Here is a 15342-nt window from a genome sequence, read left to right on the forward strand (position 1 = left end):
GAGGTAGTCGACGAACGTTTTTCGGTTTAGTTTTAGTCGACGAAATCAACACTGATTGGTTGCAAAGGGTAAAATATAATTTAGATAGCAGCATGTTATGTATGCAGACAGGAGCCAGGTGCATTTGTTGATCTTGGCATCCCACCTATAGTCATGTGTACACTTTTTCCTCCGAAGTGGTGGAAAGCCTGGTGGGCGAGGACGAGGTTGTGTACACAGATTATTTCTATGCGTTTGATGATGCCTACCTCGTATTCTGTTACATTGCTCACTGTAAATCGCTCTGAATTAGAAGAGCATAGAGCTAAATGCCTAAATTGTAATTGAAATAAGTGCATACATGTACTCAAGTACTTACTAGGTGAAACTATTTGTCACTTTGTCAGTATTTCTTTATCCTCAAACTCAATGAGCAGAAATAGGTCCATGCTCCATGGTGTGTGTGCTCTCTATAGTCTATTGATTGATTGATGTATTTATTAACAGTTTGCAGAATTACAGTACATTTCAAGCACAACTCAATACAAAAACTGTTAACTGTGAGTGGACGACCCAATAAAGCACTACACTTGTTTACAAGAGGGTCCACCTTGTTCAATTCATCATAGATTCAGATAATATATTCAGTAATTCCAAACTTTTAGGTCTACTTCAGTGGTTTTCAACCAGTGGTCCGGGGACCACCAGTGGTCCTGAGGGGGTTCCAGGTGGTCCCCAGCTAAATTCAGAGTTGGTAACCAAATGGACCCTTATAGATCTTCATTTTACGCTCTTACATTATTGCTAAACATCGGCATTACTTAATCATTTACAAGAAGTCTACACAATTAAATTAGAGAATGTAGAAGAATTGTTATCGTTTGCCTGTTATCAATATTCTTTAGTTTTGGGTCTGAGAGGGTTTTGGGTCTGTTAGTGCAGCATGGTCCATAGCAATCGTTCAGTTTGTGATAAAAGCATGAAATTTGGTACACATATAGCCAAAGGCATCTTAAACATAATTGGAGGTGGAGGCATCCTGAATTTTCAACATGGCACCCATGGCAGCCATTTTTCAAAATGCCACCATTGACATCCTATTATAAGGCAATATTTTCTAAATTTCCTTATGCTTTAAGTAGCATGTGACATATCAAACTAGGGGGTTTTCATGATGCTGAATACATTCCAAGCATTAGTTTGGGCTAATTGGCCAAATTGGGCCTATATTTGGCCATAGCAACGTGCCCAAATGTGCTGACATCAGCACAGTTGGGCAAGTTGCTATCGCCAAATTTAGCCCAATGAGTGTTTTTATGCAAAACTAATGCTTGGAATGGATTCAGCATCATGAAACCCCCCTAGTTTGATAAGCATAAGGAAATTTAGACAATATTGCCTTATAATAGGATGTCAATGGTGGCATTATGAAAAATGGGTGCCATGTTGAAAATTCAGGATGCCTCCACCTCCAATTATGTTTGGGATGCCTTTGGCTATATGTGTACCACATTTCATGCTTTTATCACAAACTGAACGATCCCTTTATATATTGGAGCTAAGCAGCTGGACTATGTGGCTCAAATGCAGAATAAATAATGGGCCTCGAGGGTCGATTATCCTCGATATGAAAAGCGTTGAAAGCCACTTACTTGAAGGGTTGTATATGTAATGTGTTGTCTCTAATGTGTTTGTGGTCTAATGCACCCTCTAGTGGAAGAAGGCGGTATCCTAATCAGTCAAGATACTCTTTCATCCATTCATAATCATCATAAACACAAATTGAACAAACTTAACACTACACCAGGAGCCAATATATGTTGCATTTCATTTCAGAAGTACCAACAGTTTGTGTTCGCTGCCCCGCTGGAGATAGCCATCAATGTAAAGACCACCAACATGTTCAGAAACATCAGAGTTAGTTCATTGACTTCATTCTGTTCTGTTGCGTCCGCTCGATCCATTGCTCTGTGATCGACATGGTTCCCCTCCGGTCTAGACCCTAGAAGTAGCACGTCAACACAGAGCAACAGATTGCACAGCTGGTCCTCGTCTCACAGCATGCTGCACTGGACATCCGACATACGGTCGTGACTCGTGAAACAGCAGAAAGAAAAGGGGTAAATGTTTTTTCCTTGCTGCCACCATGTGCAAATGCAAAGAGCAATGAGCATGACTTCACTTGTAAAGTACTAGGCTGTAGTTGTTCTTGTGTGTGGTGTGGTCTGTAGTAGTGGGTGCCCACCGGACAAGTGGGGCAAACCAGACATGAGCTTAGATTTTGCATCTGTACAAGGTAAGAGTGATTTTGAGGCACAAACGTAAAAGTTTGACCGCAATTTCCGGACAAGCCTCTTAGACTCTCGTTGAGATTCGTCAGAATCGAAAAAAACCTCTACGAGAGTCTAAACCTTGGGCTAAGTTAGACCATTGTAAAAATCCGAATTCTCTCCCCACGTCAGCCCCCCATGCTATTACACGTGTGTGTGTGTGTGTGTGTGTGTGTGTGTGTGTGAAATGAAATGAAATGAAATGAAATGAAATCTATATTTACCCAGGGTATCTGGGCTAAGCTCAAGAACTTGTTTCCAGCCAGGCCCTGCTCATAGAACACATTTCATCGTAGTGGTTGATGCCTTGTTCAAGGGCATTTCAGCGGTGGTCATTTTTAACGTGTCGGACGGCTGGTTCGAACTGGGAACCTTCCGGTATCTAGACCGCGCCGCTATCCGTTCGGCCACAAACTTAACACTACACCAGGAGCCAATATATGTTGCATTTCATTTCAGAAGTACCAACAGTTTGTGTTCGCTGCCCCGCTGGAGATAGCCATCAATGTAAAGACCACCAACATGTTCAGAAACATCAGAGTTAGTTCATTGACTTCATTCTGTTCTGTTGCGTCCGCTCGATCCATTGCTCTGTGATCGACATGGTTCCCCTCCGGTCTAGACCCTAGATTATCCACCGCTGCCACGTGTGTGTGTGTGTGTGTGTGTGTGTGTGTGTGTGTGTGTGTGTGTGTGTGTGTGTGTGTGTGTGTGTGTGTGTGTGTGTGTGTGTGTGTGTGTGTGTGTGTGTGTGTGTGTGTGTGTGTGAGTGACAGAAAGTTGGATAAACGATTCATCTCATTAGTTGTCTTTAGTAAGCATTCAGACTCAGAGTGAGGTCTCAACATCAAATGTTTGGTTGCATCATGGGAATTATTATGTCATCCCTCTTGACTCCACTAGTGTGCTTTATGTGCAGGTCCAGTATGTCTGTGCACTAGCCCCTCTCGGGACCCCCCCCCCCCCCCCCCCCCCCCGTTGAGCTCTTTTCATCGTCACCCGTAGGGTCCCTAGCCATCGGTCCTAAGCTAAATGGAAATTATGGAATACAGACGGACTCGCCTTCGTTAACGTCCATGCTGTGCTGTTTGTGTGATAGTGATATGTTCCAAAAGAAGCATATAGGAGCTATAGGAGACAACGGAAACCTCAACGAATTTTGTTTGACCGTTTTGGCAGCTCTGAAATTCTCTCTTCCTTCCTTCCTTATTGACATCCCATTGTACCGCCTCCCGCACCGACGCTGGCTAGCTGCGCGTCCCTACGTTCCTGCCTCTGATCTGCTCTGTCGCAGCTAGCCAGCGTCGGTGCGGGAGGCGGTACAATGGGATGTCAATAAGGAAGTCAAGGAAGGAAGGAAGGAAGGAAGAGAGAATTTCAGACCAGCCAAAACGGTCAAACAAAGATTAAAAATACTTAACGGCTTCTGCGCCAAAGGAAAATTCGTTGAGGTTTCCGTTGTCTCCTATAGCTCCTATATGCTTATTTTGGAACATATCACTATTACACAAACACCGCAGCATGGACGTTAACGAAGGCAAGTCCGTCTGTATTCCATAATTTCCATTTAGCTTAGGACCGATGGCTAGGGACCCTACGGGTGACGATGAAAAGAGCTCAACCGGGGGTCCCGAGAGGGGCTAGTCTGTGTACCAAAGATCCTCAGAACGTGATGTATAACATTACAAAACCCCACTCTGCTCTTACTTTTTTGTTTTTATTATCCACCTCTTTTCCTCGGATGTCTGAGGTTAGGTTTAGGAATAGTTCATACATTTAGATGCATCGATGACTGACTGATGAGGTCTTTGCAGATGCGCTTGACTTTCACCCTATGCTTTCACCTCAATAGCATTCTTCTTTTCATATGTACATGTAAATGCAGTGTCTTAATCGTGTGTGTGTGTGTGTGTGTGTGTGTGTGTGTGTGTGTGTGTGTACACTTTGTAACAGGTCTTCTGTGGTGGCGTGTCAAAGCTCCGCCTCCTGCCAGACGATAAGATTTGACCAAAGACAAAGCTTGATCAAACAACACAACTTTAGGGAACATTCTAATCTAGAGGAAGACAAATTACCACCACTGACATTGTAGTTTCAAAAATGGCTTCCGCGTCGTCTCTTCCAGAAAATGACTTTTCCTGTCCTGTGTGTCATGACATCTTTAAAGATCCTGTTATACTGTCCTGTAGCCACAGCTTCTGTACAGCTTGTTTGCAGCAATGGTGGAGAGAGAACCGTATAAAGGAATGTCCAGTCTGTAAGGACATACATTTGACGGAACATCTACCCCGTAACCTGGCTCTGAAGAACCTGTGTGAGGCCTTACAGGAGAGACATCAGAGAGCTTCAAAGCGTCCGAGATCTTCATCGGGGTCTGAGGATCTCTGCAGTCTGCACGCTGAGAGACTCAAACTGTTCTGTCTGGGGTGTCAACAGCCGGTGTGTGTCGTGTGTCTGCATTCAGAAAAACACGCCAAGCACAGTTTCAGACCCGTCGATGAAGCTGCTCTGGAGCACAAGGATGAAGTCCAGAAATCACTGAAGCCTTTACTGGATAAACTGGAGGTCTTTAATAAAGTAAAAAAGAAAAGTGACCAAAAAGCAGAACACGTTAGGGTCCAGGCCTATCTCACAGAGATGCAGATTGCAGAAGGGTTTAAGAAGCTTCGTCGGTTTCTACATGATGAAGAGGAGGCCAGCATCGCTGCACTGAGGGAGGAAGAGCAGCAGAAGATTCAGATGATTATGGAGAAGATGGAGGGTCAGGACAGAGACATAGTAACTCTTTCAAGCAACATCAGATCCATAGAGGAGGAGCTTAGAGCCGAACCCGTCTCATTCCTGCAGAACTACAAGACCACAATGGAAAGAATCCTACGGTTCACACCGCAGGACCCACAGCCGGTGGTCTCAGGACCACTGATAGACGTGGCCAAACACCTGGGCAACCTGGCCTTCAGAGTCTGGGACAAGATGAAGGGCATCGTCTCCTACACTCCCGTCATTCTGGACCCCAACACCGCCTATCAAGGATACACCCTGTCTGACGATCTGACCACTGTGAAACCTGTGAGTCCAATAGAGCGCTTTTGGACTCTGCAAGACAGTGTGTCTCGCACTGGTCAGCTTCCCAACAACACAGAGAGGTTTAACCAGATGCCCATCGTCCTGGGTTCCGAGGGCTTTGACTCTGGGACTCACAGCTGGGACGTCGAGGTTGGAGAGAGCACGGACTGGGAAGTGGGTTTGTTAACAGAGTCGTACCAGAGGAAGCGAGACCGAAAGGGTAATCATTGGAGAATAAGGCTAGAGGACGAGATCTACACGGCAGAGTCCGTAGTACCAGGGTCACTCACCAGCATACAGGTCATCCCATTGGAGACGGAACCTCAGAGGATCAGAGTCCAGCTGGACTGTGATGGAGGAACGCTGTCCTTCTCTGACCCCGATGCTGCTAACGCACACATACACACCTTCACGCACACCTTCACCGAGACACTCTTTCCGTACATTTTCAATATTGGTGATACTGTCCCTGTGAGGATATTACCGGGGAAGATTAGTGTAACTGTGGAACAATGCAGTTAGACCGTACTGTCTCCATTGCCTTAAGAAATTCAGGGTCATTCTCGTATGAAATGAAATGAAATGAAATCTATATTTACCCAGGGTATCTGGGCTAAGCTCAAGAACTTGTTTCCAGCCAGGCCCTGCTCATAGAACACATTTCATCGTAGTGGTACAATGCCTTGTTCAAGGGCACTTCAGCGGTGGTAATTTAACGTGTCGGACGGCTGATTCGAACTAGGAACCTTCCGGTATCAAGACCGCGCCGCTATCCGTTCGGCCACCGCTGCCATGTTAGTGCATATGAATGGCAGTTTGAGAGAGACATTAGTTGTGTTTTCAAAATGAATATCAAGAATTGTATAAGCAGATTTTCGTTTTTTTGTAATACACATTTAGTACATGTTGTGAGAAATAAAATGCAGGATATTTTGCAGAGAACTTTTAAGTCAAAGTCCACAAGGGCATAATTGTCTATTGCAAAAATGCATCGAATGCCCCAGACGTGGGAACCAAATTCATTTTCTAGGCCCTTTTTTGTGTTCACCAGTCCAGATGGCCTACAGTTACACCCACAGCACAATGTGACGGACAGCAATGCTGACTTATTCTCACTGGCTTGTTTATTCTGTGAATTTAGTTCATCAATATTATGTCAGTCTGTTATATCGTTGGTGAGCAGGATTTGTAAGTTCAATATGAACGTGACCACATAGAGTTCAGTGAGTCAAATCATAATAAAGACATTTTCTTTTGCACACAGTTTTCTCTTATTTTGTAATTTACTGTCCAGGTCAGCAGACCTGTGTGTGTGTGTGTGTGTGTGTGAAGGGGTTCCCACTCTATCCTTACTGTCCAGGTCAGCAGACGTGTGTGTGTGTGTGTGTGTGTGTGTGTGTGTGTGTGTGTGTGTGTGTGTGTGTGTGTGTGTGTGTGTGTGTGTGTGTGTGTGTGTGTGTGTGTGTGTGTGTGTGTGTGTGTGTGTGTGTGTGTGTGTGTGTGTGTGTGTGTGTGTGTGTGTGTGTGTGTGTGTGTGTGTGTGTGTGTGTGTGTGTGTGTGTGTGTGTGTGTGTGTGTGTGTGTGTGTGGGTTCCCACTCTATCCATTATATAATGTTGGCTATTAACCATTCTGGATGGGAACCCCTTTTGGTGTTTTAAAGCATTATGTTATACTTTAGGTATTGAAAAATAGCAGATCTACAAGCTCATAGCGCACCACCGAGTGGCACACTACGAGCTTGTAGGTCTGCTATTTTTGAAAAATCGTGAAAATGCGGCACAAATCTTTGAATATATATATAATTATATATATATATATATATATATTCTTTCAGAAGCCTTTTTATTTCGACGTCGGGCCTAAATGGGCAGATACAAGCTTGCACATCTGCTGTTCTTGAAAAGAAGAATATTGAAAATGTTTGGAACATTTTGAAACAGTTTGAATTTGGTTTCACATCAATCTACTCTTCTGGGAGTCCCTGCCAAAACTGTTCCAGATGAGGGTCTGCGGCCAATTTTGGGGGTCCTTGACATGAAAATGTTGAATAACTACTGAACGAACTTGAAGCTATGACGATGGGTGAAGTGGTCTTTATTTTTGACTATGTTTTGACCCTTGCATCATTCAAACATTCAACAAATTAAAACGGGCTATAACATAGAATAGTATAGTCTACTACTCTACCTCTGTATGCATCCACTCCAGTGGTGAAAGTAACAAGGTAAATGTACTCAAGTACAGTAAGTACTCTACTTAAGTCTAATTTTGAGGTATTTTTACTTTCCAATTTTCAGTACTTTTACTTCTACTGCACTACAACGAAAGATATTGTAGGCTACGTGGTCCGGGGACCACCAGTGGTCCTGAGGGGGTTCCAGGTGGTCCCCAGCTAAATTGAGAGTTGGTAACCAAATGGACCCTTATAGATCTTCATTTTACGCTCTTACATTATTGTTAAACATTGGCATTACTTAATAATTTACAAGAAGTCTACACAATTAAATTAGAGAATGTAGAAGAATTGTTATTTTGATCAACGTTTGCCTGTTATCTCTCCTAATGGTACCAACATCAAGAATGTAATTGTGGACAAAACGGCAACAATATGTTCTTTAGTTTTGGGTCTGAGAGGGTTTTGGGTCTGTGGCTCAAATGCAGAATAAATAATGGGCCTCGAGGCTCGATTATCCTCGATATGAAAAGCGTTGAAAGCCACTTACTTGAAGGGTTGTATATGTAATGTGTTGTCTCTTTGTGGTCTAATGCACCCTCTAGTGGAAGAAGGCGGTATCTTAATCAGTGAAGATACTCTTTCAATCCATTCATAATCATAAACACAAATTGAACAAACTTAACACTACACCAGGAGCCAATATATGTTGCATTTCATTTCAGAAGTACCAACAGTTTGTGTTCGCTGTCCCGCTGGAGATAGACATCAATTTAAAGACCACCAACATTCCGGACAAATCCAGAATCTCCATGAAAGGTGTTATTGTATGCGGGCTAGCGATCATTTTATGATATTCTGTACCCACAAAAAACAAAAACTTAAGACCGGCTGCCACAAAACAGTCATATCAAGGGACCTCAAAACCTACTCTAGTGAGGTCTTTAACCAAGAATTGGAGAGTCTGGATTGGTCTGATGAGCTTAGGCCTCACTCAGACCTTTACAGCGTTGTGAGTGTCGCCCCAATGCATTTCCAATGGAGGTCACATGTCTGTTGTATGGCTTTCAGCTGTGTTTCGACTGCCCCCTCCCCCTCACACAACACAAATGTTGTGTCAAACCATGTGACCTCCATTGGAAATGCATTGGGGCGGCCATGACACTACACAACATTCATCCAACAAGCATACAGCAATGCAGTAAAGGTCTGAGCTCAGCCTTAAAAGCACACTTGTCGAAGAAGCATGGCTTGGCTTCAAAACCAAATTTACATCAATACTGGCTCCTTTGAGAACCATCAGGGTCAAAACCCGCTCGGAACCATGGATGAATTCGGACATACTGACTGCAATGAAAGCCAGAGACAAAAAATGCTCTGAATTTCTAAAAAGCAAGTCAAAGCTTGCCAAGCGCTTCGACAATGATCTCCAAGCTCAGTTGGACAACCTAAAAACCCAACGAAACAAGCTAAGAAACAGTGTAACTACCATGACCAAATCAGCTAAAAGTAACTTTATAAATGATTAAGCAGAGGAAAACAAAAACAATCCTCGTGAGCTCTGGAAGCTACTAAACAATCAACTAGGCTGCGGTCAGAAACTAAAAACCAGGTTTTCAAACATAAACATCAAATCGGACGACACTCTCATCACTGACAAGCTTGATGTGGCCAACTACTTGAATATCTTCTTTACAAACATAGCAACAACTCTGGTTAACAAACTGCCCTCCCACTCTGGGCTCTTTGGTGTAGAGCACATTAAAACCTTCTACAGAAACCTAGGTGTTTGTAAAGACGATTTTAAACTAGTTATGGTAACTGTAAGAGCCATTTCTTTTCTGTTCATTTTATTTCTATGTTTTTTGATGACGTCATTCCAAGGGCTTGGTCAAGGCCAAGGTTGGCCAGGTTACTTAATGAGACCCGATTGAATACTCTGTTGTTGTCCTGATGTGAAGGCGAACAGTTTTTTGACTGTGAGACACAGGCTGTTGATTGATATGGTTTACATCCTTTTTTGCTTTATTTAATATAGTGAATAAATATAAATCTTGAACTTTAAGTCAACGCTTGGACATCAGTCTTTTTATCACACGTCATGACTAGACCCTCGCCATCGGGCAACCAGTAGCCCAAAGTAATAGGACTTTGACGTTACAGTAGTGCCCTCCAACCCCACAAGGCCACTGGCCATGACAATATTCCCTCCAAATTTCTCAGAGACTCAGCCATCTCTATAGCTCCAATAATCACCCACATAGTAAACCTCTCCATCAAACAGGGACAGGTCCCCCGAGATTTCAAACTGGCCAAAGTAACCCCCTTGCACAAGAAAGGGAGTAAATTAGACCCCGGCAACTGCCGCCCTATTTCTATTCTAAGCTCCATCTCGAAAGTGATGGAAAACATTGTCTATGAACAGGTTGAAAAGTTCCAATCTGGCTTCAGAACATCCCACTCCACTGACACATGCCTTCTCTATTTGAGCGACCACATCAAACATGAGGTGGATGCTGGCAAATACTGCGGCATGGTCATGCTGGACCTCCAAAAGGCTTTTGACGCCGTGAACCACTCCATACTGGTTAACAAGCTAAAAGCAATTGGTTTCGATAGCACATCAGTGAGCTGGATGCAATCCTACCTGGAGGGGAGAGAACAGATGGTGGAGGTGAATGGAACACCCCCCCCCCCCCCCTCCCCCCCTCCCAGTGAGCTGTGGCGTTTCACAAGGAAGCATACTAGGGGCTTTACTGTTCTTAATATATGTAAACGACATGACATCAGCTTGTGACTGCAACTTGTTCCTGTTCGCAGATGACTTGGCACTGCTAGTCTCGGACAGGAACAAACTGCAGGTTGAAAAGGCCCTCAGCTCTGAACTCGGTAGAATCTGCACCTGGCTCGCTGATAACAAACTATCTTTACACCTGGGAAAAACTGAATCCATTCTCTTCGGATCTAATAGTAATCTCAGCAAGGCAAATGGCTTCTTGGTTAGAGTGGGTGACAATGTTATCACACGTAAAGATGAAATTACCTACCATAGGTTCCATCCTGGAGGCTAATCTTTCCGGTGATACAATGGCCACCAACGTAATCAAAAAAGTCAACCAAAGAACAAGATTCCTTTACAGGATCTCCTCACTGGTCAACAAAAACACCTTGAAGACCTTAACAGGAGCCCTCGTACAAGGTTTCTTTGACTATGCATGCACCTCCTGGTACCACAGCACCTCAAAGGCCCTTAAAACTAGGCTCCAGACTTCCCAAAACAAACTGGTCAGGCTCCTACTTGGCCTCACCCCCCGAACCCACCTCACCCCTGCCCACTTTGACAGGCTGGAATGGCTTAGGGTCGACAACAGAGTACAGCATCTTGCAATGGGTCTGGTCCACACGATTCGATACACCACCAAGATACCCATGTACCTGTCTAGATACTTCCTTAATGTTAACGAAGTCCATACCCATAACACCAGAGGAAGTGCAACGAACCATGTACAACCCAGATTCGGCACAAACAAGGAACTAAATTATTTTCGCTCCTATGCCACCAAAATGTGGAACGCCCTACCAACAGTCATTAAGACATGTGAATCCCTTGACTCCTTCAAAACCGCTCTCAAAGGGCACCTACGGACGGCTGCAATTCGAAACTGGCCTCCGTAAAATCTGAATCCCCCCCCCCCACCCTTTTCCCCCTCACTGTATATGTTTCTTTTCCCTTTTTACCTCCATTATGATGAATTCCTGTTCTGTTCTTTGACTATATAGAAGTGTCTTTTTGTCTCTAAATGTTTTGATGAATTGAACAAGGTGGACCCTCTTGTAAACAAGTGTAATGCTTAATTGGGTTGTCCACTCACAGTTAACAGTCTTTGTATTGAGTTTGTGCAAATTGTGCTTGAAATGTACTGTAATTCTGCAAACTGTTATTTAAATATTTCAACCAATCAATCAATCAATCAATCAATCAATCAATGTTCAGAAACGTCAGTTACCTGTCTGTTCTGTTGCGCCCTGCTCGATTCATTGCTCTGTGATCGACATGGTTCCCCTCCAGTCTAGACCCTAGCAGTAGTACGTCAACACAGAGCAACAGATTGCACAGCACCTCGTCTCACATCATGCTGCACTGGACATCCGACATTACATAATATGGTCGTCGTGACTCGTGAAACAGCAGAAAGAAAAGGGGTAATGTATTTTCCTTGCTGCCACTGTGCAAATGCAGAGAGCAGTGAGCATGACTTCACTTGTAAAGTACTAGGCGGAAGCTTTTCTTGTGTGAGGTCTGTAGTGGGTGTGCTGCGGTGCTACGTGCTAAATAGTAAGACCATTGTAAAAATCCGAATTCTCTCCCCACGTCAGCCCCCATTGAGATGTGTGTGTGTGTGTGTGTGTGTGTGTGTGTGTGTGTGTGTGTGTGTGTGTGTGTGTGTGCATGCGTGTGTGTGTGAGAGAGAGAGAGACAGAAAGTTGGACAAACGATTAATCTCTTTAGTTGTCTTTATAGTTAGCATTCAGACTCAGAGTGAGGTCTCAACATCAAATGTTTGGTTGCATCATGGGAATGATGTCCTGACCACTAGAGTGTGCTTTATGTGCAGGTCCAGTATGTGTACCAAAGATTCTCAGAACATAACTCGTGAGCAAAGCACATTTTGCCATGTATAACATGACAAAACCCCACTCTGCTCTTACTTTTTTGTTTTTATTATCCACCTCTTTTCCTCGGATGGTCTGAGGTTAGGTTTAGGAATAGTTCTAAATTTAGATACATCAACATCAATGACCATGCAGTGTTGACTTTCACTCTATGCTTTCACCTCAATAGCATTCTTCTTATATGTAAATGAAGTATCTTAATCGTGTGTGTGTGTGTGTGTGTGTGTGTGTGTGTGTGTGCGCGCGCATTTTGCAACAGGTCTTCTGTGGTGGCGTGTCAAAGCTCCGCCTCCTGCCAGACTCATCTGAGACGATAAGATTTGACCAAAGACAAAGATTGATCAAACAACACAACTTTAGGGGACATTCTAATCTAGAGGAAGACAAATTACCACCACCACTGACATTGTAGTTTCAAAAATGGCTTCCGTGTTGTCTCTTCCAGAAAAGGACTTTTCCTGTCCTGTGTGTCATGACATCTTTAAAGATCCCGTGATACTGTCCTGTAGCCACAGCTTCTGTACAGCTTGTTTGCAGCAATGGTGGAGAGAGAAGCGTATAACGGAATGTCCAGTCTGTAAGGACATACATTTGACGGAACATCTACCCCGTAACCTGGCTCTGAGGAACCTGTGTAAGGCCTTCATACAGGAGAGACATCAGAGAGCTCCAAAGCGTCCGAGATCTTCATCGTGGTCTGAGGATCTCTGCAGTCTGCACGCTGAGAGACTCAAACTGTTCTGTCTGGGGTGTCAACAGCCGGTGTGTGTCGTGTGTCTGCATTCAGAAAAACACGCCAAGCACAGTTTCAGACCCGTCGATGAAGCTGCTCTGGAGCACAAGGAGGAAGTCCAGAAATCACTGAAGCCTTTACTGGATAAACTGGAGGTCTTTAATAAAGTAAAAAAGAAAAGTGACCAAACAGCAGAACACGTTAGGGTCCAGGCCTGTCTCACAGAGATGCAGATTAAGGAAGGCTTTAAGAAGCTTCGTCGGTTTCTACATGATGAAGAGGAGGCCAGCATCGCTGCACTGAGGGAGGAAGAGCAGCAGAAGATTCAGATGATTATGGAGAAGATGGAGGGTCAGGACAGAGACATAGTAACTCTTTCAAGCAACATCAGATCCATAGAGGAGGAGCTTAGAGCCGAACCCGTCTCATTCCTGCAGAACTACAAGACCACAATGGAAAGAATCCTACGGTTCACACCGCAGGACCCACAGCCGGTGGTCTCAGGACCACTGATAGACGTGGCCAAACACCTGGGCAACCTGGCCTTCAGAGTCTGGGACAAGATGAAGGGCATCGTCTCCTACACTCCCGTCATTCTGGACCCCAACACCGCCTATCGAGGATACACCCTGTCTGACGATCTGACCACTGTGAAACCTGTGAGTCCAATAGAGCCCTATTGGACTCTGCAAGACAGTGTGTCTCGCACTGGTCAGCTTCCCAACAACACGGAGAGGTTTAACCTGATGCCCATCGTCCTGGGTTCCGAGGGCTTTGACTCTGGGACTCACAGCTGGGACGTCGAGGTTGGAGAGAGCACGGACTGGGAAGTGGGTTTGTTAGCAGAGTCGTACCAGAGGAAGGGAGACCGAAAGGGTAATCATTGGAGAATAAGGCTAGAGGACGAGATCTACACGGCAGAGTCCGTAGTACCAGGGTCACTCACCGGCATACAGGTCCTCCCATTGGAGACGGAACCTCAGAGGATCAGAGTCCAGCTGGACTGTGATGGAGGAACGCTGTCCTTCTCTGACCCCGATGCTGCTAACGCACACATACACACCTTCACGCACACCTTCACCGAGACACTCTTTGCGTACATTTTCAATATTGGTGATACTGTCCCTGTGAGGATATTACCGGGGAAGATTAGTGTAACTGTGGAACAATGCAGTTAGACCGTACTGTCTCCATTGCCTTAAGAAATTCAGGGTCATTACTTGTCTCATATGTTAGTGCATATGAATGGCAGTTTGAGAGAGACATTGTGTTTTCAAAATGAATATCAAGAATTGTATAAGCAGATTTTCGTTTTTTTGTAATTCACATTTAGTATATACATGTTGTGACAAATAAAATGCAGGATATTTTGCAGAGAACTTTTAAGTCAAAGTCCACAAGGGCATAATTGTCTATTGCAAAAATGCATCGAATGCCCCAGACGTGGGAACAAAATTCATTTTCCAGGCCCTTTTCATTTGTTCACCAGTCCGACAGCACAATGTCGACAGCACAACTGACTTGTTTATTCTGTGAATTTAGTTCATCAATATTGTTATGTCAGTCTGTTATATCGTTGGTGAGCAGGATTTGTAAGTTCAATATGAATGTGACCACATAGAGTTCAGTGAGTGAAATTATCATAATAAAGACAAATACTGGCACACTTCAAAGTTTTCTCATATTTTGTAATTTACTGTCCAGGTCAGCAGACCTGTGTGTGTGTGAAGGGGCTCCCACTCTATCCATTATATAATTCAGTGGCTATTAACAAAATAGCAGATACAAGCTTGCACATCTGCTGTTCTTGAAAATATTTGAAAAATATTGAAAAGGTTTGGAACATTTTGAATCAGTTTGAATTTGGTTTCACATCAATCTACTCTTCTGGGGGTCCCTGCCAAAACAGTTCCAGATGGGGGTCCTTGACATGAAAATGTTGAATAACTACTGAATGAAGCTATGACGATGGGTGAAGTGGTCTTTATTTTTGGCTACGTTTTGACCCTTGGCATCATTCAAACATTCAACAAATTAAAACGGGCTATAACATGGCATAGTAGTCTACTCTACATCCTCTGTATGCATCCACTCCAGTGGTGAAAGTACATGTTGTGTAGAACAGGTGCCAGGTTCATTTGTTGAATTTGTTGAAGCCTATACAAGTCTCGTATTATTTTACATTGCTCACTGTAAATCGTTCTGAATTAGAAGAGCATAGAGCTAAATGCCTAAACTGTAATTGAAATAAGTGCATACATGTACTCAAGTACTTACTAGTTGAAACTATTTGTCACTTTGTCAGTATTTCTTTATCCTCAAACTCAATGAGCAGAAATAGGTCCATGCTCCATGGTGTGTGCTCTCTATAGTCGATTGATTGA

The 15342-nt window shown here is 43.9% G+C and overlaps 2 protein-coding genes across 4 annotated transcripts in view; both read left to right on the forward strand.

Annotated features, from left to right (window-relative positions):
* Positions 1-14631, forward strand: part of LOC306930335 (E3 ubiquitin-protein ligase TRIM35-like) — a 289920-nt gene extending 275289 nt beyond the window's left edge. Inside the window, exons 1-2 of one of the 2 annotated variants that reach the window (XM_079511256.1) lie at positions 11582-11754; positions 12485-14631. In XM_079511256.1, the coding sequence (XP_079367382.1) occupies positions 12646-14136 (1491 nt within the window). In that variant the 5' untranslated portion in view covers positions 11582-11754; positions 12485-12645 and the 3' untranslated portion in view covers positions 14137-14631. Of the gene's footprint in view, positions 1-11581; positions 11755-12484 lie in introns of those variants that run through there. The other variant, XM_079511257.1, reaches the window with a different exon arrangement.
* On the forward strand, positions 1957-6639 carry LOC306930336 (E3 ubiquitin-protein ligase TRIM35-like). 2 transcript variants are annotated; one of them, XM_079511258.1, is made up of 2 exons: positions 1957-2099; positions 4263-6639. In XM_079511258.1, exon 2 carries the CDS (start codon positions 4410-4412, stop codon positions 5895-5897), a length of 1488 nt encoding a protein of 495 aa, XP_079367384.1. In that variant the 5' UTR covers positions 1957-2099; positions 4263-4409; the 3' UTR covers positions 5898-6639. The 2 variants fall into 2 exon arrangements, with proteins under 2 accessions (XP_079367384.1, XP_079367385.1); XM_079511259.1 differs by lacking the exon at positions 1957-2099 and adding an exon at positions 2149-2275.
* Positions 14632-15342: the final 711 nt, after the last annotated feature.

This window comes from Electrona antarctica (assembly GCF_951216825.1).
Source record: "Electrona antarctica genome assembly, chromosome: 9".
NCBI classification, from domain to species: Eukaryota; Metazoa; Chordata; class Actinopteri; order Myctophiformes; family Myctophidae; genus Electrona; species Electrona antarctica.